This window comes from Bubalus kerabau, chromosome 1 (assembly GCF_029407905.1).
Source record: "Bubalus kerabau isolate K-KA32 ecotype Philippines breed swamp buffalo chromosome 1, PCC_UOA_SB_1v2, whole genome shotgun sequence".
Lineage (NCBI taxonomy): Eukaryota > Metazoa > Chordata > Mammalia > Artiodactyla > Bovidae > Bubalus > Bubalus kerabau.
Genome location: NC_073624.1, coordinates 56,430,417 through 56,452,732, shown reverse-complemented (window position 1 = coordinate 56,452,732; position 22,316 = coordinate 56,430,417). Strand labels below are relative to the sequence as shown.

Here is a 22,316-nt window from a genome sequence, read left to right as displayed (position 1 = left end):
TTGGATTCAGCTCAAACCAATATGTTAGAGAGACATATTTGGGGGTGACATATTCTGGTTTCCTTCACCAGTAAGGATGTTTTTCAGTATTTTTGCATTTCTTACTGTATAAACTTTACCATTCTAAGGAGTGGGTGTCAAAGATTTATGGCATCAAAAGCTTTTGGAAGGGAAAGCAGCCCTGGGTTCCTTAGGACTGGTACACACCATATGTATGCGTGTACAGTTAGTTACACTTATGAATCCATTTAAATATATACATGTGTACATACTTATGTTAAACAACAAAATTCTTACTACCTTTATAGTCAGACAACTCTTGTATGTTTGGGTTAAAAGTGGTTAGCCGGGGGAAAGGGATGGTTAGGGAGTCTGGGATGGACATGTACACACAGTTTTATTTAAAATGGATAACCAACAAGGACCTACTGTATAGCACAGGGAACTCTGCTCAATGTTCTGTGGCAGCCTGCTCAATGTTCTGATGGAAGGGGAGTTTGTGGGAGAATGGATACATGCATATATATGGTTGAGTCCCTTTGCTGTCCACCTGAAACTATCAGAACACTGTTAATCAGCTATACTTCAAAGTAAAAAGTTTAATAAAAACAAACAAGCAAACAAAAAGTGATTAGCCAATTGGATTGTTTAAGGGACTTAAGGAACAGAGAGATAAAAAGATCAAGTGAATTCCATTTGATGTCATAATTCCCCTGCCTCAGGGAGGGTTTTTAAAATCAGATCAGTTGTAGAGTGGGCTTTCCTGGTGGCTCAGACAGTAAAGAATCCATTTGCAATGTGGGAGACCTGGGTTCGATCCCTGGGTTGGGAAGATCCCTTGGAGGAAGACATGACAACCCACTCCAGTTTTCTTGCCTGGAGAAGCCCCACGGACAGAGAAGCATGGTGGGCTACAGTCCATGGGGTTGAAAAGAGTCGGACATAACTGAGCAACTAAGCACAGCAAGGTACAGCATGTTTGCAGAGTAGAAGAGAAACAGGAGGTGACAGGGAAGGAAAGGAAGGCCAGGGAAGAGAGTGGGTTTTCAGAACAGAGAAACCTAAGTAGAGAGAGACCTACAACGGATCACTAAGGATGCCAGCTTTTGTAATATTTTCTTAAAAAGAAGCTAATTAAAAGCTTCTGCTTTATTGGATTTGTGGTCACTCCTCCCACAGCCTCAATGATCTCCTGAAATACAAGTCTGTCCATGTTCCTACCCCCCCCCCCCACTACTGCTGCTGCTGCTGCTAAGTCGCTTCAGTCATGTCCGACTCTGTGCGACCCCATAGATGGCAGCCCACCAGGCTCCCCCATCCCTGAGATTCTCCAGGCAAGAATACTGGAGTGGGTTGCCATTTCCTTCTCCAATGCATGAAAGTGAAAAGTGAAAGTGAAGTCGCTCAGTTGTGTCCAACTCTTTGCTACCCCATGGACTGCAGCCTTCGAGGCTCCTCCATCCATGGGATTCTCCAGGCAAGAGTACTGGAGTGGGGTGCCATCACCTTCTCCAACTCCCCTCACTACCAAAACCAAAACCAAATAAGATTCTTAGTAGGGCTCAGGTGCTGCAGCCTCTTTGCTCACCTCTCCACTGTCCACCTTACAGTAGTGTGTTTTCTTGTCTGTCTTTATTTTAATGGTTCATGTATTTATTTGGTAGTTCTGCTTCCCAGGTGGCACAGTGGTAAAGAATCACCTGCCAATGCAAGAGAGGTAGGTTCGATCCCTGAGGAAGATCCCAGGAAGAGGAAATGACGACCTCCTCCAGTATTTTTGCCTGGAAAATTCCATGGACAGAAGAGCCTGGCAGGCTACAGTCCAAAGGGCTGAAAAGAGAGATGACTGAACGACTAAGCACACACTGCGTGTGAAATCTCAATTCCCCCACCAGGGATTGAACCCAGTGACTTCTGCAGTGGAAGAGTGTAGTCCTAACGACTGGATTACCATGGAGTTCCTCTTGCATGCTTTTCCAGTTCCAGAAAACCAGGTAGTTTGCAATCTATGCATTTTCTCCTGCTGTCTCCTTGAATTACAAATGCTAGTCTCCTCTCTTTGCGTGAAGAGCAATGGTTTAAAAAACTGTAGTATCTGTCAGGAAAAGGTCCTTGGTTCTTCATCTGAGCAGCAGCACCTGCCTCTCAACTCTAAGCATATCTTATTTATTTTTTTAAAAGATGATCATTTTTGTTTAATATTCCATACAATGTATTTTATTTTGATATGTCAGTCGCCTAAACCCCATGAAACTATTTAAATCTTTGTATCCTGTCCCCTAGCAAGGTGTGACACCCAAGAAATGTTTACGTGGCTTAAAGGAACCCACGTTTGGTTACCAGCGACCCCGTGACGTCACATACCTTGGGCTCAGAATTCCTAAACTGTATTTCAAAATCACCGTGCTTGCAAGCGCCTCGGAGCACAAATCCCTTTCGCAGGGTTTGAAATATACGAAGTCACTATTACCAGTCTTACGACATAGCTCCAAACCTGGGCTAACCCTGATCCGTGAGAGAAACAGAAACTTAATTTCTAGGAAAGAGAAGTCCGCCTAGGGGTGGGAGGGACGAGGGAAGTAGAACTGTGGGCAGCACAGGCTCGGCCAGAGCTCAGTCCGGCCCCCCACCCTCACTCCCGCAACCCCCAGCCTCCACATGCTCCGGGTTTCCAGGTGGACACCGCCCAGGTGGGTGCCACATCCATGTCCCATGGCCTGGAGAACGTCACCCAACAGTTTTGCCCGGAGCCGTGCAGCCGGGCGGGACGCGGTAGATGTCACCACGCGGTGGTCACGCTCTCCCTGGGGACGCGCGGGCGGCGGGACCACGCAGAGGAAGCCGTCGGGGTTCGAGGCCCGGTACCCCGGAAACCCCGAGGGGAGGAGGAGGGGCGGGGAGGAGTTGAACCGTTTCTCCGGAGTTGCGCAAGAGGCAGGACGGCGCGGGTAGACTGGGACCGTCTGGGCGGGCATCCCCGCCGCGTCCCGCGCCGGGAGGCCGAACCAAAACCGAAAGGAGCCGGGTCCCCGGCAGCCCCGGCGTCGCGTCCGCGGGGAAGTCGCCGCGCGCCGGGCAAGTCGGCGAGGGCCGCCGCTTTGTGACTTCACTGGTTTCGCAACAAGCCCGGGCCGCCCGCGCCCCACCCACCCCGGGCCGCTGCCTTGCCGCCAGCCTCCTCGCTCCGCTCTCCGCGCCTCCCCTCCCTCCGGAGCCGGGCCTGCCCCGCCGTCGCGGAGCCTCGGGTCAGCCCGGCAGCCCGCGGCTGTTCACCGCACGTGCGCCGCCCCGGCCTCCCGGCAGCGCGGAGCAGCCCAGCGACCAGCCCCGCGGCCCGGCTCCGCAGAGCGCAGCGCCCTCCCGGCTGTGGCGGCGCGATGCTGTGCTTTCTCCGGGGAATGGCCTTCGTCCCCTTCCTGCTGGTGACCTGGTCGTCCGCTGCCTTCATCATTTCCTACGTGGTCGCCGTGCTCTCCGGGCACGTCAACCCCTTTCTCCCCTACATCAGGTGAGGAGCCGGCAGAGCGAGGCTGGACGCGGGGCACCGCGCGGGGAGCGCTGCTGATGCCAAAGGAAGGTGTCCAGACCCCACTGAGCGTCCTGCTGAAAGATCGGGTACCCACGTATAGAAGAGGGTGCCCCCGGTGGTCCCGGGATGGACTGGGAGACAGGGCGTGGGAGCTGAGCAGTTCCGATTTTACCCCGACACTGAACAGAGTGGCATCCTGAGAGGCTCAGCATAGACAGGAGAACTTGCAGACTGGGTATTGGGCAGACGCCTCTTGGGCGGTATTGAGACCAGAGTGGGTCCTGATGGATGGCACTTGCTGACTGTGTAGTAAATCTAGTCGCCCAGTCGCGTCCGACTCTTTGCGACCCTACGGACTGTAGCCCGCCTGGCTCCTCTGTCCATGGGATTCTCCAGGCAAGAATACTGGAGTGGGTTGCCATTCCCTTCTCCAGAGAATATTCCTGACCCAGGAATGGAACCTGCACCTCCCACATTGCAGGCAGAATCTTTACCATCTGAGCTACCAGGGAAGCCCTATGCTAAAGCAGCTCCTGGATTTCACTTCCGCTTCCCAACATCCTAGAGAAGCAGCTGTCTGGCTCCTCTTTCTTGCGAGAAAACTTAAGTTTAAGCAGATGTTGAAATATCATCAGTGTGACACTGATGTCACAGCTGGGAAATTGGAAGCAGAACTCACACCCAGATTAATCCCTCTGCCAGAAGCACCACCGTGCTACCCTTGGGTCTTTGAGAGCGGCTCTAAGTTCTTTTGTATGGAGCTGCCCAAGATCCCTCTGGGTACTTGGTCTTCAGATTGTCAGTGATTGGTGACATCTCAGGTCTTGTTGCCACACAGTTTCATTTTTCATGAGTTTTTGCCTCTACCTATTTTTGGGGTTGGGGGCACACTGTTGGGATCTTAATTCCCTCACCAGGGATTGACTCATGCCCCATACATTAGAAGTCACAGTCTGAACCACTGGACCACAGGGGAAGTTTGGCCTCTACCTTTATTGAGAGTCACTTTATTAGTGCCCAGAACACATGTCTGGATTTCCTGTGGCTCCCAGCTCTGTGCCTTGCCCGTGTTAATGGCATTCCTTAAACATCAGAAAGATCCATCCTTATCCTAGTGGTGTATCTATCCTGTCTTACCCCTCTGGATCTGTATTGATTGGTGAGAGGATTAGAAAGTTGGTGAGACCTAAGGTTACTGCTTAATTATTGTAGGGATTGTAGAGATTACAGAAATTGCAGGGCCTCTTCCTCTTGCAGCTGTGCTGCCTGGAGGGCAATGCTCTATATAGTCTTTTTAGTAGACGACGAAGGGGAAATGAAGGTGGAGCAAGTGGAGACTAGAGTTTAAAGGTGCAAGGAAGCAAGCACAGAAGAATGCACAGAAGCCAGTCTGGAGTAACGGTGGTTTTGCCGACGCAAGATGACTTTCCCATCAGGCCTGCTGCCCCTGCAGAAACCTCGGCTTGGTTTCTCCTCAATAGTCTTTGTTCTCATTGTCTCGCTTCTCTTGATTCTGAAGTGGGATAGATCCTCTTAGACTGGTGTAAAAAGAAAGAGTTCTCTCCCTGTAATGCTTTTTATTGAGAAAGTAGTAGCTTTGTTTGTCACCAGTTTGAAGGTCGGGGCAGACAGTGAAACTGAAAGTGGCTCAGTCTGTCTGACTCTTTGTGACCCCATGGACTATACAGTCCATGGAATTCTCCAGGTCAGAATACTGGAGTGGGTAGCCTTTCTCTTCTCCAGGGCGTCTTCCCAATCCAGGGATCGAACCCAGGTCTCCTGCACTGCAGGCGGATTCTTTACCAGCTGAGCCGCAAGGGAAGCCCAAGAATACTGGAGTGGGTAGCCTATCCCTTCTCCAGTGGCTCTTCCTGACCCAGGAATCGAACCAGGGTCTCGTGCATTGCAGGTGGATTCTTTACCAACTGAGCTCTCAGGGAAGCTGGGGCAGATAGTATTTGGTATGAATTGGGTAGGTGATCAGAGGCAGCATTTGAATCTTTGTAGCAGTTTCTGAGGGCTCCCCAGGTGGATCAGTGGTGAAAAATTCACCTGCCAACTCAGGAGATGCAGGAGACATGGGTTCAATCCCTGGGTTGGGCAGATCCCCTGGAGAAGGAAATGGCAGCCCACTCCAGTATTCTTGCCTGGGAAATCCCATGGACAGAGGAGCCTGGCGGGCTACAGTCCATGGCATTGCAAAGAGTCAGACATGACTGAGCAACTGAGCATGTGAGCACAGGAGTCTGATCTGGTGGTGATCACTACCACGTCCAGGTGAGATATTAGATGTGCAGAAAAGGGGAAACAGTTGACAGGACCAACCTGTTGTGAGATGCTCAAATCACAGACGTTCCAAGGAAGAAATTTTAAATTTAGCAAGGAAAGAAAACTTTCAGGAGAAAGCAGAATTATAGAAGAAAAAGGTACAAGATTGTTCTCTTGTTGCCTGCAGCCTTCAGCCTGCAAGCACATGATTGCTTGCCTAAGTGTGCCTCGGGCCTTGAGGTTGTTTGCTCTTTATGCCTACAGGAGTGGCTGGAGCACTGGATTACCTCTGCCCCTCTTAGAAAACTTAAGTCTCTGAGGCCAGGGCAAGGGCAAGATCAGAAGGGCAAGGACAGGACGGGATTAACTCCAAATTTATCTGGTTGGCCTAGACCTTACCTAGGTGGTAAAGAAGTCACCTACCAATACAGGAGACACAGGAGACAGGGTTCGATCCCTGGATTGGGAAGATCCCCTGAAGAAGGAAATGGCAGCCCACTCCAGTATTCTTGCCTGGAAAATCCCATGGACAGAGGAGCCTGGCAGGCTGCAGTCTATGGGGTCGCAAAGAGTCGATCATGACTGAGCCTGCACAACAACTTAATTGTCTAACTCATCTCTGCCCTCAAAGAAGCCTCCAATTCCTCCTTACCCTCATTCCCTCCACTTTCCTCCAGCCTCCTTGGCCTCCTGCCTGGATCTTGAGCATGTTAGGCACACATCTTCCTTCTGGCCTTTGCACTGGCTGTTGTCTACCAGAATGCTCTACCTCCAGATTATCACAGTCTTTCTTCCCTATTTCCTTCTTTGTTTGAATATTATCTCTGTGAGTCCTGCTCTGATGGCCCACAGGGCTCCTGATCCCCTGTCTTCAACCCAGTCTTGTTTACCACAGGACCTATTACCTTCTAACAAATGATATGATTTGCTTATTTATTATGTTGATCCTATAAGATCCATGAAGGCTCCAATATTTGTTGAGTTTACTATTTCTTGGGTGTTCATCTGTGAGTCTTGTTTCTCTTCCCTCCAGGGTGGGGCAGAGCCCTTTAGGGAAGGCGTGATGGGCCCTTGGTGGTGGGTCAGTGTTTTGGACATATTTAGGGTGAGCACCCAATACTTTGGCCACTTGAGGCAAAAAGCCAACTCACTGGAAAAGACTCTGATGCTGGGGAAGATTGAGGGCAGGAGAAAAAGGGGATGACAGAGGACGAGATGGTTGATAGCATCACAGACTCAATGAAGGTGAGTTTGAGCAAACTCCAGGAGATAGTGAAGGACAGGAAAGCCTGGCATGCTGCAGTCCATGGGGTCGTAAAGAGTTGGACACGATTTAGGGACTGAACGATGACCCTTTGACGTGAAGTCATTGTTTAGTCAATTTGATCTTCTGATGTTTTTAAACAACACTGAACACTTTAAATAAAAGCCATTCCATTTTACAATTTTGCTTATCTTCCAGTTTTATTGAGATACAGTTAACATACAGTGGTGAGTAAGCTTAAGGTGTAGAGTATCATGATTTAACTTATGTACATCATGAAATGATCATCACAATAATTTTAGTGACTACCTATCTCATATAGATACAAAATAAAAGAAAAAATATTTTTTCCATGTGATGAAAACCCTTAAGATTTACTCTCTTAACATACAGCAGTGTTCATTATATTACTCATGTTGTACTTTACTTCCGTATCTTACAGCTGTAAGTGTGTGCCTTTTGGCTTGTTGTTCAATCGCTCAGTCATGTCGGACTGTTGGCAACCCCATGGTCTGCAGCACGCCAGGCTTCCCTTTTGGCTACCTTTGTGTTTTTCCTCCCCCGCCCCCACCTCTGGAAACTTCAGATCTAATGTTTGTTTTGAAGTGTAATTGACCTACCACAGTTTCTTAGTTCGTGGTGTGCAACATAGCAATCTCTGTACATTATGAAATGATCACCACTAGCCATTGCATTTTAATTTTACTTATTTACTTTTGGCTGTGCTGGGTCTTTGTTGCTGCCCTGGCTTTTCTCTGGTTGAGTTGAGCAGGGGCTACTTTTCATTGCAGTGTGCAGGCTTCTCCTTGTAGTGGCTTCTTTTGTTGAGGAGCACAGGTTCTAGGGTGTGCTGATTTTAGTAGTTTGCAGCACATGGGCTCAATAGTTGGAGATCCCAGGCTCTACAGCACAGGCTCTGGAGAAGGCAGTGGCACCCCACTCCAGTACTCTTGCCTGGAAAATCCCATGGACGGAGTAGCCTGGTAGGCTGCCGTCCATGGGGTCGCTAAGAGTCGGACATCACTGAAGCGACTTCACTTTCGCTTTTCACTTTCATGCATTGGAGAAGGAAATGGCAACCCACTCCAGTGTTCTTGCCTGGAGAATCCCAGGGACGGGGGAGCCTGTTGGGTTGCCGTCTATGGGGTCGCACAGAGTCAGACATGACTGAATCAACTTAGCAGCAGCACAGCAGAGCACAGGCTCAGTAGTTGTGGTGCTCGGGCTTCGTTGCTCCACAGCAGGTGGTATCTTCCCAGATCAGGGATCAAACCCGAGTCTCCTTCGTTGGCATGCAGATTCTTTACCATTGAGCCACCAAGGATGCCCTAGCCAATGCATTTTAAATAAGATCCAGAACTGTGGAAGAACCTCTTTCCAGTAAATAATCAAATTCAGCTTTCTTATGAGACATTTTCTGATAACATTGTTATTCTTCAGTATATTGGACAAATGGAAATATACTCAACCTCATGAATGGAACAAAAATTAAAATCTACTGGATTGGCAGAAACCCAAATGTTTGATAACACATTCTACTGTCGAGACTTTGGGACAACAGGCTCCCGTACATCACTGATGGGAATGTAAAATGATTCAGTCTCTGTGAAGGGACTTAGGCACTAGTTATCAAAATGACACAAATACAATATCTATATAGTATTAATAACGGCTTTTAATAACAAAGGGTTGGAAACAATACAAATGTCCCTCAGTAGAGGACTGGCTAAATAAGTATGATTTACCTAAGAATACCTCAAACAAAAGTTCTACACATAGAATACGCTCTTTAAAATTTCCATTACATTGTTACATGGAAAAAAGCAAGACTCAGAACCAAATAGCTACCATGGTAAAGATGGTGAGGGAGAAATAATATACATTTGTATTAGCTTGCATGAAGAAACTAATAAAAGTGGTTTATCTATGTATGATTGAAGGAGGTGGCCATGATCACATGGTCATTGAGACCTTAGCAGATGGAAATAAAAGGGTGGGAATAAGACTTGCCTTGCCATACTTACAAAAAAAATTAATGTTTTAATTTTAAGATAACTGTCATTTTACATCCAGTTATAAAAAATATTAAAGATCCCATGTGTCTTTTTTTTTTAATTGGAGGATAGTTGCTTACTATGTTGTGTTAGTTTCTGCATACAATAATGTGAGTCAGCCATAAGTATACATATATACCTTCCCTCATGAGCCTCCCTCCCATTCACGCCCCCTACCCACTGTAGGTCATCTTCATGTATCTTTTTTTCCCAGTTTCTCCCAAAGGTAACATCTTCTAAACTTGGCATACCTTTTTAGATGAATTTATTTTTTAGCCAAATGAATGTTTCCTGTCAGAAAATTAAATTAGAAGCATGGGGATTAAAACAGTCACCAAATTCAACAAATAGTTTCTGTACTGCGTGTGTGCTAAGTCGCTTCGGTTGTGTCCGACTCTGCGACCCTATGGACTGTAGCCTGCCAGGCTCCTCTGTCCATGGAATTCTCCTGGCACATGGAGAATTGGAGTGGGTTGCCGTTTCCTCCTCCAGGGAATCTTCTCAATACAGGCATACCTCTCCTGCATTGGCAGGCAGATTCTTTACCACTAGCACCACCTGAGAAGCCCATTAATGCAGGGATGTGAAAACCAAAGACAAATAAAAGTCAACCTCAAAGAATTTGTTTAGATTTTGCAAGGCCACACCCATATTCTTAAGTACAATCATGCTTAACTTGTTATAGTTTCTTATATTTCTTCTCCTACCAAATCCCTCAGGCTATTTTCAGTCACCTTTATCCCAGCTGATAAGCCTTTCTCTTTTTATACCTTCTGCTTTGGCCTGTGTCTCCTACTTCCAGAATATTCTGTGGCCCTTTAGTTTTAATTTTTTGCCAATTCTGTATCCTGATTGCTTTTCATTAGCCTAGTCTCACGTTTTGTGCAAGTACCGTTTGCTGGGTGGCTTGTGTGTATGTGTTAGTCACTCAGTCGTGTCCAACTCTTTGCAACCCCATGGACTGTAGCCCACCAGGCTCCTCTGTCCATGGGGTTCTCCAGGCAAGGCTACTGGAGTGGGTTGCCATTCCCTTCTCCAGGGGATCTTCCCAACCCAGGGATTGAACCTGGGTCTCCTGTACTGCAGGCAGATTCTTCACCACTATGCCACCTGGGTGGCTTGTGGTGAAAGGTTGTTGCTGACCCACGAAAAGATGCCAGGATTCTTGGCCTCCGGAGGAGAAGAATTCAATCCAGGGCCAGAGACGAGGCTTGATTGCTCAGAGCTTTTGTGTAATCAAGTTTTATTAGAGTATAAAGGAGATAGAGAAAGCTTCTGACATAGGCATCAGAAAGGGGCAGAAAGAGTACCTCCCTGCTAGTCTTCAGCTGGATGTTATATAGTCACTAGCAGTCTGTTAATGAATGAAAGGAATGTCTTAAATCTCAGAATGGCACCAGGCCCCTCACCCATAAGATGCATTTTGGGATAATCTTGACACCAGAAGATTCATCCCAGGCCATGAAACCATTGACTTGAATCTTGTAGAAGGGCAGATTAGCATACAAATAGTTTCATTTACACAGATTAGGGGAACAAATTCTGAGTTTAACATAATGGTTTGTTGAGTAGGTTCTGAGCCATTTGGCGGCAACCACAACCACTTGAAGACAGAGTCTAGGGTAAATGCATAGTACATTAACATAGCTTAAGACAAACATTTCCATAAGAAAAATGCATTGGTTAACTCAAGGTTTGAGAATAATTAACTTCAGGTGAAACCAGGTGTCATTATGGCAGCACATTATTTTAAGAGAAACCTCCTTTTAAATTTGTATAGAGAAGGGGAAAAAATATCACTAGTTTGTTTCCTCCTACCGCTTAAGCGAGAGAAAAATGTCTGACACTTGCAGCCTATTTCCTCTGTTTGGAGATCCCTGACCTTCCTGCCTGTTACCTTCTCAGAGGTCTTTGGCTATTCCCATTGTTCTTCCTCATAACCATGCCCCCTGCCTAGTGAGTGGTGGCAGAAAACTGGGATCACCGAGGATTAAGCCAAAAGGGAGGCCAAATCACATAGTGAACAACATAAAAGAGGTTGGGTCTTTAACTCCAAAACTGGATCTAAAAATTATCCTTATTTAGTTAATAATCACAAAATTTAGGTTTTATATATATAATCATAACTATGTGCTAATGCTTATAAGGAACAAAATCCATTTCTAATGGATAAACCAGAATGAAAAGATAAAGCTCCTAGAGGAGCAAAAGATAAAGTTCCTGTAATGAATAGATGGAGAAACAATGGAAACCATGACAGACTTTATTTTGGGGGGCTCCAAAATCACTGCAGATGGTGACTGCAGCCATAGAATTAAAAGACGCTTGCTCCTTGGAAGAAAAGCTATGACAAACCTAGACAGCATATTAAAAAGCAGAGACATTACTTTGCCAATAAAGTCAACTGAAATACGTAGTCGGTGATTAGTATATACTGTGTGATTGCTAAGATCATTCGCAGCGGAAGGGTCCGTATTATTAGTCTTCTCAGCCTCTCTTCAACTGTTAGCTCATTCTGCCAGTGTTCATTGTTCATTAACTTTGATTGTGGTTCCGGTTGTCCTCCAAGATCATTTCTGTTGACTTCATGAAAGTTTCCATATTTTACACCCTCACTTTGTAGTGCTATTTGTGAGTATTTACAAGTATTTAACTTGAGAGTCCCTTGGACTGCAAGGAGATCCAACCAGTCCATTCTGAAGGAGATCAGCCCTGGGATTTCTTTGGAAGGAATGATGCTAAAGCTGAAACTCCAGTACTTTGGCCATCTCATGCGAAGAGTTGACTGATTGGAAAAGACTCTGATGCTGGGAGGGATTGGGGGCAGGAGGAGAAGGGGACGACAGAGGATGAGATGGCTGGATGGCATCACTGACTCGATGGGTGTGAGTCTGAGTGAACTCCAGGAGTTGGTGATGGACCGGGAGGCCTGGCGTGCTGTGATTCATGGGGTCGCAAAGAGTTGGACACGACTGAGCGACTGAACTGAACTGAACTGAACAACACTTGATAATCATACTCAGAGGGAACATAGTGTGCTAAGTAAGGGAACAACTTTGGAGTAGATACCTTTGATTTGAATACAACTCTGCCATGTACACCAGCTGTGAGAGTTTGGACAATTCATATGACTTTTTTTGCTTCTCTGTGGGTTAATAATAGCACCTGCCTGATGCATGAACATGTGAACTCACTTAGAACTCATCAGTGCCCTGGTCAAGAACATAAGTTCTCTGTTAGTGTTTGCTATTAGTAATATCAAGGGACCAGTCCACATTGGTCTGGATAGATGCCAGTGTTAAGTGGGAAAAGACATTTGGTTGAGGTGAGGGCTAATTTTATAACCGCTCAGTTTGTGAATATAATAGTAGCTTTCTTAACCAACCTCAACTTAATCAACTTGCTCTCCTAACTGATAAACTCATTCTCTGAAAAATGCAGTGACGGAAGCTGGGGGTCCCTGGAAACCTCTCCCAGCAGTGGCCTCTCTCAGAGCTGCTCGCTCTCTTCTCTCATCTATTTCTTTGTCCACCTGTCAAATGCTAGCTGTGTTGGTTCCCAAATGAGTTTATGCCAGATGTATTCTCTCTACTGTGATTGTGTGATTTAAAATCAGTGTACAGGAACTGTTGGGCTGCGAATGCAAAAAGATAGTTGTCATTTCTAAGGGAACTCAGTTGAATGCTTCGGAAAGATTCCAAAGAGACAACTTGTCAAAAATTGCAGTCCATTTAGTAGTGTTTATGACAAGTGTAAAGATGTACAGAACCTGATGAAAAACTAGAAGGATTCGGTACTGCAACTGCTTCAGAAGTGTTTGTAAGATTTCCCTCCACTGTAAAGACACTGAAACTGGAAATGAGATCATCCACAGTACATGTGGTGTGTATGCCAGGAGGACACATAGTGGACTCATATAACACACGTTACAGCCTTGGCCAGCGTCAGTACACAGGCAGATGAATGTATGGACAGTTGTATATTTGTGGTGTGTACATATTCATATAATTTTTATTTATTGTTTTTAGTTGAAATATAGTTGATTTACAATGTTTTGTTAGTTTCAGTTGCATAGCAAAGTGATTCAGTTATGTATATACATATTCTTTTTCAAATTCTTTTCCATTATAGGTTATTATTATAAGATATTGAATATAGTTCCCTGGGCTATACAATAGATCCTTGTTATATATCTATTTTATATATATTAGTGTGTGTGTGTTCATCCCAAACTCCTGATTTACTCCCCACCCCACTCCCACCATATTCACCTAGTTTTTGATGGCTTCCTGCTTAAACCAGGTTTTTTGATTATTGTGGTTTAGTCACTAAGTCGTGTCTGACTCTTGTGATCCCATGGACTGTGTGTAGCCTGCCAGGCTCCTCTATCCATGGGATTCTCCAGGCAAGAATACTGGAGTGGGTTGCCATTTCCTTCTCCAGGGGATCTTCCCAACCCAGGAATCGAACTCAGGTCTCCTGCATTGCAGGTAGATTCTTTGCTGACTGAGCTACAAGGGAAGTCCCAAGTTTTTGATTCTTAACTACAGTGAATTTCAGGCAATGGTGACTTTTGCTTCCTTGTTCAGCTGCAACAATGGGACTTGAGATAATAAATAATAGGATAATGAGGTCTCTGTGTATACAGTCAGAGAAGGAAATGGCAACCCACTCCAGTATCCTTGCCTAGAGAATCCTGTGGACAGAGGAGCCTGGTGGGCTGCTGTCCATAGGGTCACATAGAGTCGGACACAACTGAAGTGACTTAGCATGCATGCATGCATTGGAGAAGTAAATGGCAACCCACTCCAGTATTTTTGCCTGGAGAATCCCAGGGATGGAGGAGCCTGGTGGGCTGCCGTCCATGGGATCGCACAGAGTTGGACACAACTGAAGCGACTTAGCAGCAGCAGCAGCAGCAGCAGCTGTGTATACAGTCACATATTCTGACATTACTTAATGACATTTCAGTCTTTACAGTGCAATAAGGAAATCAAAGATCCTAAACTTCCACAGCTCGTAGTGTTGTTTGCCTTCTGAATCAACTATCAGTTCAGTTCAGTCGCTCAGTCATGTCCAACTCTTTGTGACCCCATGAATTGCAGCATGCCAGGCCTCCCTGTCCATCACCAACTCCCAGAGTTCACTCAAATTCACGTCCATTGAGTTGGTGATGCCATCTCATCCTTTGTTGTCCCCTTCTCCTCCTGCCCCCAATCCCTCCCAGCATCAGAGTCTTTTCCAATGAGTCAACTCTTCGCATGAGGTGGCCAAAGTACTGGAGTTTCAGCCTTAGCATCATTCCTTGCAAAGAAATCCCAGGGCTGATCTCCTTCAGAACGGACTGGTTGGATCTCCTTGCAGTCCAGGGGACTCTCAAGAGGCTTCTCCAACACCACAGTTCAAAAGCATCAATTTTTCGGCACTCAGCTTTCTTCACAGTCCAACTCTCACATCCATACATGACCACAGGAATAACCATAGCCTTGACTAGACGGACCTTTGTTGACAAAGTAATGTCTCTGCTTTTGAATATGCTATCTAGGTTGGTCATAACTTTCCTTCCAAGGAGTAAGCGTCTTTTAATTTCATGGCTGCAATCACCATCTGCAGTGATTTTGGAGCCCACAAAAATAAAGTCTGACACTGTTTCCACTGTTTCCCCATCTATTTGCCATGAAATGATGGGACCAGATGCCATGATCTTAGTTTTCTGAATGTTGAGCTTTAAGCCAACTTTTTCACTCTCCACTTTCACTTTCATCAAGAGGCTTTTGAGTTCCTCTTCACTTTCTGCCATAAGGGTGGTGTCATCTGCATATCTGAGGTGATTGATATTTCTCCCAGCAATCTTGATTCCAGCTTGTGCTTCTTCCAGCCCAGTGTTTCTCATGATGTACTCTGCATAGAAGTTAAATAAGCAGGGTGACAATATACAGCCTTGACGTACTCCTTTTCCTATTTGGAACCAGTCTGTTGTTCCATGTCCAGTTCTAACTGTTGCTTCGTGACCTGCATATAGGTTTCTCATAATTTCTCCTCTGTTTAAGGTTTTCAACATCTTTGATTACATAAAATTCTTTCTTTTCACCACTGACTTAAACCTGTGCATGTTTTTCTTCTGCTAGCTCTACTTTTTAAAAGGCAGTAGAGGGTTGCTCGGAAGTCTTTGACTGATGCAGGGTTGACAGCTTTTCAACATTAATGCTTAATTTCAACTTAAAAAAGAGTGCTCCACTGAACAGTCCTCTTTTCAACAGTAATTGCATTTCAGTCCATCAGGAATATGAAGTGTAGAGTCAAAGCATACTAAGGACAAATTACTAATGACTTCAGAAGGGAGCTGGTATGAACCCAATTGTACGATGCACAGTTCTGTAAATTCATGTGGAGATGACATGTTACAATAAAAAGAAATGTAACATAGGAGCAGAGGAGAGTTCTGAACTGTATCCATCGAAGTCAGACAGCTCCAGGTGCATGACTTGGCTTCCCCATTTACAGTTTCTGCGGCCTTGGGCAAAGTTTCTTTTCTATGTCTCAGTTTTTCTTCTTTAAGGTGACAGTAAGTACTTTCCTTATAACATTCTAAACACCAAATAAGATGAACCTGGCCAAGTATAAGTGTTGAGGAAATGTTAACTTTTTTCCTTTTGTAATCTTAGCAGCTATAGTCCAAGCAGAGATGGTCTTTTAGAGACTCCTCTCAGAAAAATTTTTAGAATCTGACCTCTTATGCCTCCCTCTTCATTACCATTCTGGTCCAAGCCACTGTCCTCTCTTGATAAACTACTGAAATTACTTCCTAAGTCTCCCTGGTCCATGCCTGCCTCTTCACAGTCTTTTTGCAATATTCTTTAACAACATCAGTCAACTTGATATCAGTTCCCTGCTCTCAGCCCTCAGTGGCTTCCCTTCATGTTTAGAGTAACAGAGTCCTTGCCTTGACTCACATGACCTGTGGGGCTCTCCATGATCCCCTTGCCCGTGTGCACTCAGGTCTTGGCTCACTCCCCTCCAGCCATGCCTCTTTCCTTCCAGTTCCTCTGATATATTGCCACTTTCTGGCCTTTGACTTGGCTTTGCCCTCTGCTTGTAATTTTCCTGGCCCAAACATTCCACTTCATTCAGATCTCTGTTTCAAGTACCCTTCCCACATTACCCTGTCTCTGGTGGATGGCTCATATATCTCTCCCTGTCCTCTTATCCAACTTGCCTCTTCTTCACAGCATGTATTACTCCTAGATGATTTTTATTGCCCCCCCAAAAGAATGTAATTCCACAAAGGAGGGACTTTTTCTGTTTTGCTTGCCACTGCATTCGTGACTAAGCTTAGTTGCTTAGTCATGTCCGACTCTTTGTGGTCCCATGGACTGTAGCCCACCAGGCTCCTCTGTCCATGGAATTTTCCAGGCAAGAATACTGGAGTGGGTTCCCATTTCCTTCTCCAGGGGATCTTCCTGACTCAGAGATGGAACCCGCAGCTCCTGCGTCTCCTGTATTGGCAGGCAGATTCTTTACCACTCACTGAGCCACCTGGGAAGCCCTTCTACAGAATTGCCTGCTGCATAAGAGGCTATCAGTAACTATAAGTTGAATCAATAAATCTGATTTTTTTTTTATTAGATACTAAGCTTTTTCATGGGGTTGCAAAGAGTTGGACACAACTGAGCGAATGAACTGAACTGCCTGAAGCTTCTCAAAGTGAATCATCTGTTCATCTTTGTATCCTCATCACCAGGCACAATTCCCACCAAGTAGGAGATGCTTAGCACTATTTTGAAAATGTTGTATGAATGAACAAAGAGGGAATTTGGGTTGATAGAGGTAATTGCATGTGGATAAAGTGAGAAAACAGCAAGTCATTTGCGTTTATGACTAGGATATTCTTCTCAAGTTTAAAAGTAGTTGAATATAATATTGTATATCAACTACACCTTGAAAAAAAGTTTACATAGCTATAGGGTACCTCTTGCCCTAGAATAATCACTCAGTGAAGCTGCCAAAAAGTTAACCCTAATAATTTAAAGTAGTAAAAGGGTATCTTTTTTTTTTTGGTCCAAGAGTCTTGTGGGATCTTAGTTCCCCGACCAGGGATTGAACCTGGGTAATGGCTGTGAAAGCATTGAGTCCTAATTACTGGATTGCCAAGAAAATTCCCTGGAATGACTATTTATTATAATATTTACTTTGAATAATATATTTAAATGTGAAGAAAAAGGAAATGATAGTCTCCTTTTACTGGTGCATTAAGTGTTTTTCGGTTCTAAGTCCTGGCTAATCATCCGAACAATGGGCCTAGGATTTTAGGGGAATCTAATAAACCTCAGTCTGGGCACGCAGATAATTTTGCATACTGTCAGCATCTCAGTTCCCCCAATAAACCATGAGCGTAGACTTTAGGGTAATGGAATGGAATCACAGGTATCCAATGTTTTAAAGAGCAGCATTTGACCAAACATATTATCATGCATGTCTTATTTGTAATGTTTTTCTTCCTCTGAGCATCAGGTAGATTATGAACTGGCTTAATGTTTACATTATTTTGGAGAAAGATGTTAGATAAACCACTTGGAATTTTCCGTGATGAACTAAACTTGTAGAATGTAAATACAGTGAAGAAAGAAAGAAAGTGAAGTCACTCACTCGTGTCTGACTCTTTGCGACCCCATGGATTGTAGCCTACCAGGCTTCTCCGTCCATGGGATTTTCTAGGCATAAGTACTGGAGTGGGTTGCCATTTCCTTCTCCAAATACAGTAAATATAGGCGTAAATTGGTTTCCTAGGCACAACTGTGTACACATAACAACCTCAATAGCTTCTAAGCCCCAAGCAAGAGAACGATGAGTTCCTATCCCCGTACAGTTTCCAGGAAGTGCCTCCTTTACTGGGAGGCAAGTGAGGATGTGGATGGGAGGCAGGCAGGCAGGGCTTAAGTCACGTGACAGAGAGTTCTGTGGTGGGAGCTGGGTCAGAGGACTCCTTCTGCCAAACTGGGAGGCAACTGGTTTGGCTTGGCATTCACTCTCCACTTTCCTAAATCAGGTGCCCAGGTACAGATATGCCAGCCAGATCCCACTACCTCTCCCTCTGCACAATATGATCATTCACTGTGGGCTTAAAAAGTGTAAAATAAGGGACTTCCCTGGTGGTCCTGTGCCTAAGACTCCATGCTCCCAATGCAGGGGGAGTAGGTTCGACCCCTGGTCAGGGAACTACATCCCACATGTGGCAACTAAGACCCAGCACAGCCAAATAAATGTTTTTTTTTTTTTTTTTAAAGTAAATAAGAAGGGTACCATAGATTCCCTTGGTACTCCCTTGATTGTTATGCTCTGGATTCTAGTGTAGGGCAGAAAATGTGATGTAATATTTACTTATAATGTATATTAGCTTGGAGACCAAAAGACTTAAAAGAACATTTTAAGGTCAGAAAGTCTTTCATATATATATATATAATGTATATATAATATACATAAAATACATATGTATATATGCACATAGCCTTACAGCTTCCACCTGACATGGATATGTATATGAAAAAATATATATACATATATTTTTAAAGAAAAGCACTTGTTAACATTTAATAGCCCTCCCTCCATGTGGCTTCAAGCTGCCAGGACACAGACACTCCCCCGCCACCTCTGACACAGACACACACACACACACAACACACACACACACACCCCCTTGATATTCTCCTCAGCTCTTCTGCTGAAGAATTTAACCTTCCTGATGATGTTACCCTCAAAACTGAGTCTGTCTTTTGGTAGATATCAAGCCAGGAGACACAACCAAGCCAGAGAACAGAATAAAGAAGGATTTATTAGTTACAGCAAGTAAGTAAAACACTTTTTCCCAAAGCAGTATCTCCCCCCAAAGTAAAATTAGGTAAGTTTTAAGCTAAGGTACATGCGTACTCATGAAAGGGCTTGAGTGGAGGGGAATTCAGCATAGAATTGAGGCAGAGGTCAACAGTATCCAAGCTTGAGAACCATGAGGTCAAAAAAGGTCAACATTCTCATCCCTTAGGGTTCCGTTGATCTGGTGGGTGAGCCCTCAAGAGGGCTTTTGCTCGGTTGCTCAGTCATGTCTGACTCTTTGCAGCCGCAGCTCTGTACATGGGATTTCCCAGGCAAGAATACAGGAATGGTTGGCATTTCCTTCTCCAGGAGATTTGCCCCATCCAGGGATCGAACCCAGGTCTCCTGCATTGGAGGCTGATTCTTGACCATCTGAGCCCCAGTTCAGTTCAGTTCAGTTGTTCAGTCGTGTCCGACTCTTTGTGACCCCATGAATTGCAGCACGCCAGGCCTCCCTGTCCATCACCAACTCTCGGAGTTCACTCAAACTCAAGTCCATCGAGTTGGTGATGCCATCCAGCCATCTCATCTTCTGTCGTCCCCTTCTCCTCCTGCCCCCAATCCCTCCCAGCATCAGAGTCTTTTCCAATGAGTCAATTCTTCGCATGAGGTGGCCAAAGTACTGGAGTTTCAGCTTTAGCATCATTCCTTCCAAAGAACACCCAGGGCTGATCTCCTTTAGAATGGACTGGTTGGATCTCCTTGCAGTCCAAGGGACTCTCAAGAGTCTTCTCCAAGACCACAGTTCAAAAGCATCAATTCTTCGGCGCTCAGCCTTCTTCACAGTCCAACTCTCACATCCATACATGGCCACAGGAAAAACCATAGCCTTGACTAGACGGACCTTTGTTGGCAAAGTAATGTGTCTGCTTTTGAGTATGCTATCTAGGTTGGTCATAACTTTCCTTCCAAGGAGTAAGCGTCTTTTAATTTCATGGCTGCAATCACCATCTGCAGTGACTTTGGAGCCCACAAAAATAAAGTCTGACACTGTTTCCACTGTTTCCCCATCTATTTGCCAAGAAGTGATGGGACCGGATGCAATGATCTTCGTTTTCTGAATGTTGAGCTTTAAGCCAACTTTTTCACTCTCCTCTTTCACTTTCATCAAGAGGCTTTTGAGTTCCTCTTCACTTTCTGCCATAAGGGTGGTGTCATCTGCATATCTGAGGTGATTGATATTTCTCCCGGCAATCTTGATTCCAGCTTGTGCTTCTTCCAGCCCAGTGTTTCTCATGATGTACTCGGCATATAAGTTAAATAAGCAGGTTGACAATATACAGCCTTGACGTGCTGCTTTTCCTATTTGGAACCAGTCTGTTGTTCCATGTCCAGTTCTAACTGTTGCTTCGTGACCTGCATATGGGTTTCTCAAGAGGCTGATCAGGTGGTCTGGTATTCTCATCTCTTTCAGAATTTTCCACAGTTTATTGTGATCCACACAGCCAAAGGCTTTGGCATAGTCAATAAAGCAGAAGTAGATGTTTTTCTGGAACTCTCTTGCTTTGTCGATTATCCAGCGGATGTTGGCAATTTGATCTCTGGTTCCTCTGCCTTTTCTAAAACCAGCTTGAACATCAGGAAGTTCACGGTTCACGTATTGCTGAAGCCTGGCTTGGAGAATTTTGAGCATTTCTTTACTAGCATGTGAGATGAGTGCAATTGTGCAGTAGTTTGAGCATTCTTTGGCATTGCCTTTCTTTGGGATTGGAATGAAAACTGACCTTTTCCAGTCCTGTGGCCACTGCTGCGTTTTCCAAATTTGCTGGCATATTGAGTGCAGCACTTTCACAGCATCATCTTTCAGGATTTGAAATAGCTCAACTGGAATTCCGTCACCTCCACTAGCTTTGTTCATAGTGATGCTTTCTAAGGCCCACTTGACTTCACATTCCAGGATGTCTGGCTCTAGGTGAGTGATCACACCATCGTGATTATCTTGGTTGTGAAGATCTTTTTTGTACAGTTCTTCTGTGTATTCTTACCACCTCTTCTTAATATCTTTTGCTTCTGTTAGGTCCATACCATTTCTGTCCTTTATCAAGCCCATCTTTGCATGAAATGTTCCCTTGGTATCTCTAATTTTCTTGAAGAGATCCCTAGTCTTTCCCATTCTGTTGTTTTCCTCTATTTCTCTGCATTGATTGCTGAGGAAGGCTTTCTTATCTCTTCTTGCTATTCTTTGGAACTCTGCATTCAGATGCTTATATCTTTCCTTTTCTCCTTTGCTTTTCGCTTCTCTTCTTTTCACAGCTATTTGTAAGGCCTTCCCAGACAGCCATTTTGCTTTTTTGCATTTCTTTTCCATGGGGATGGTCTTGATCCATGTCTCCTGTACAATGTCACGAACCTCTGTCCATAGTTCATCAGGTACTCTATCTATCAGATCTTGTCCCTTAAATCTATTTCTCACTTCCACTGTATAATTATAAAGGATTTGATTTAGGTCATACCTGAATGGTCTAGTGGTTTTCCCTACTTTCTTCAATTTCAGTCTGAATTTGGCAATAAGGAGTTCATGATCTAAGCCACAGTCAGCTCCCAGTCTTGTTTTTGTTGACTGTATAGAACTTCTCCATCTTTGGCTGCAAAGAATATAATCAATCTGATTTCAGTATTGACCATCTGGTGATGTCCATGTGTAGAGTCTTCTCATGTGTTGTTGGAAGAGGGTGTTTGCTATGACCAGTGCGTTCTCTTGGCAAAACTCTATTAGCCTTTGCCCTGCTTCATTCTGTACTCCAAGGCCAAATTTGCCTGTTACTCCAGGTGTTTCTTGACTTCCTACTTTTGCATTCCAGTCCCCTATAATGAAAAGGACATCTTTTTTGGGTGTTAGTTCTAAAAGGTCTTGTAGGTCTTCATAGAACCGTTCAACTTCAGCTTCTTCAGCATTACTGGTTGGGGCATAGACTTGGATTACTGTGATATTGAATGGTTTGCCTTGGCAACAAATAGAAATCATTCTGTCGTTTCGAGATTGCATCCAAGTACTGCATTTCGGACTCTTTTGTTGATCATGATGGCTACTCCATTTCTTCTAAGGGATTCCTACCTGCAGTAGTAGATATAATGGTCATCTGAGTTAAATTCACCCATTCCAGTCCATTTTAGTTCGCTGATTCCTAGAATGTCGACGTTCACTCTTGCCATCTCTTGTTTGACCACTTCCAATTTGCCTTGATTCATGGACCTGACATTCCAGGTTCCTATGCAATATTGCTCTTTTCAGCATTGGACCTTGCTTCTATCACCAGTCACATCCACAACTGGGTATTGTTTTTGCTTTGGCTCCAACCCTTCATTCTTTCTGGAGTTATTTCTCCACTGATCT

The 22,316-nt window shown here is 44.8% G+C and overlaps 1 protein-coding gene across 2 annotated transcripts in view; it reads left to right on the top strand.

The window, feature by feature from the left end:
* The first annotated feature begins 838 nt into the window (after positions 1-838).
* The window catches only part of DRAM1 (DNA damage regulated autophagy modulator 1), a 43,288-nt gene continuing 21,810 nt past the window's right edge, over positions 839-22,316 (top strand). The window contains exons 1-2 of one of the 2 annotated variants that reach the window (XM_055575390.1): positions 839-968; positions 1,678-1,994. In XM_055575390.1, coding sequence (XP_055431365.1) covers positions 1,969-1,994 — 26 coding nt within the window. In that variant the 5' untranslated portion in view covers positions 839-968; positions 1,678-1,968. Of the gene's footprint in view, positions 969-1,677; positions 1,995-3,228; positions 3,509-22,316 lie in introns of those variants that run through there. The other variant, XM_055575382.1, reaches the window with a different exon arrangement.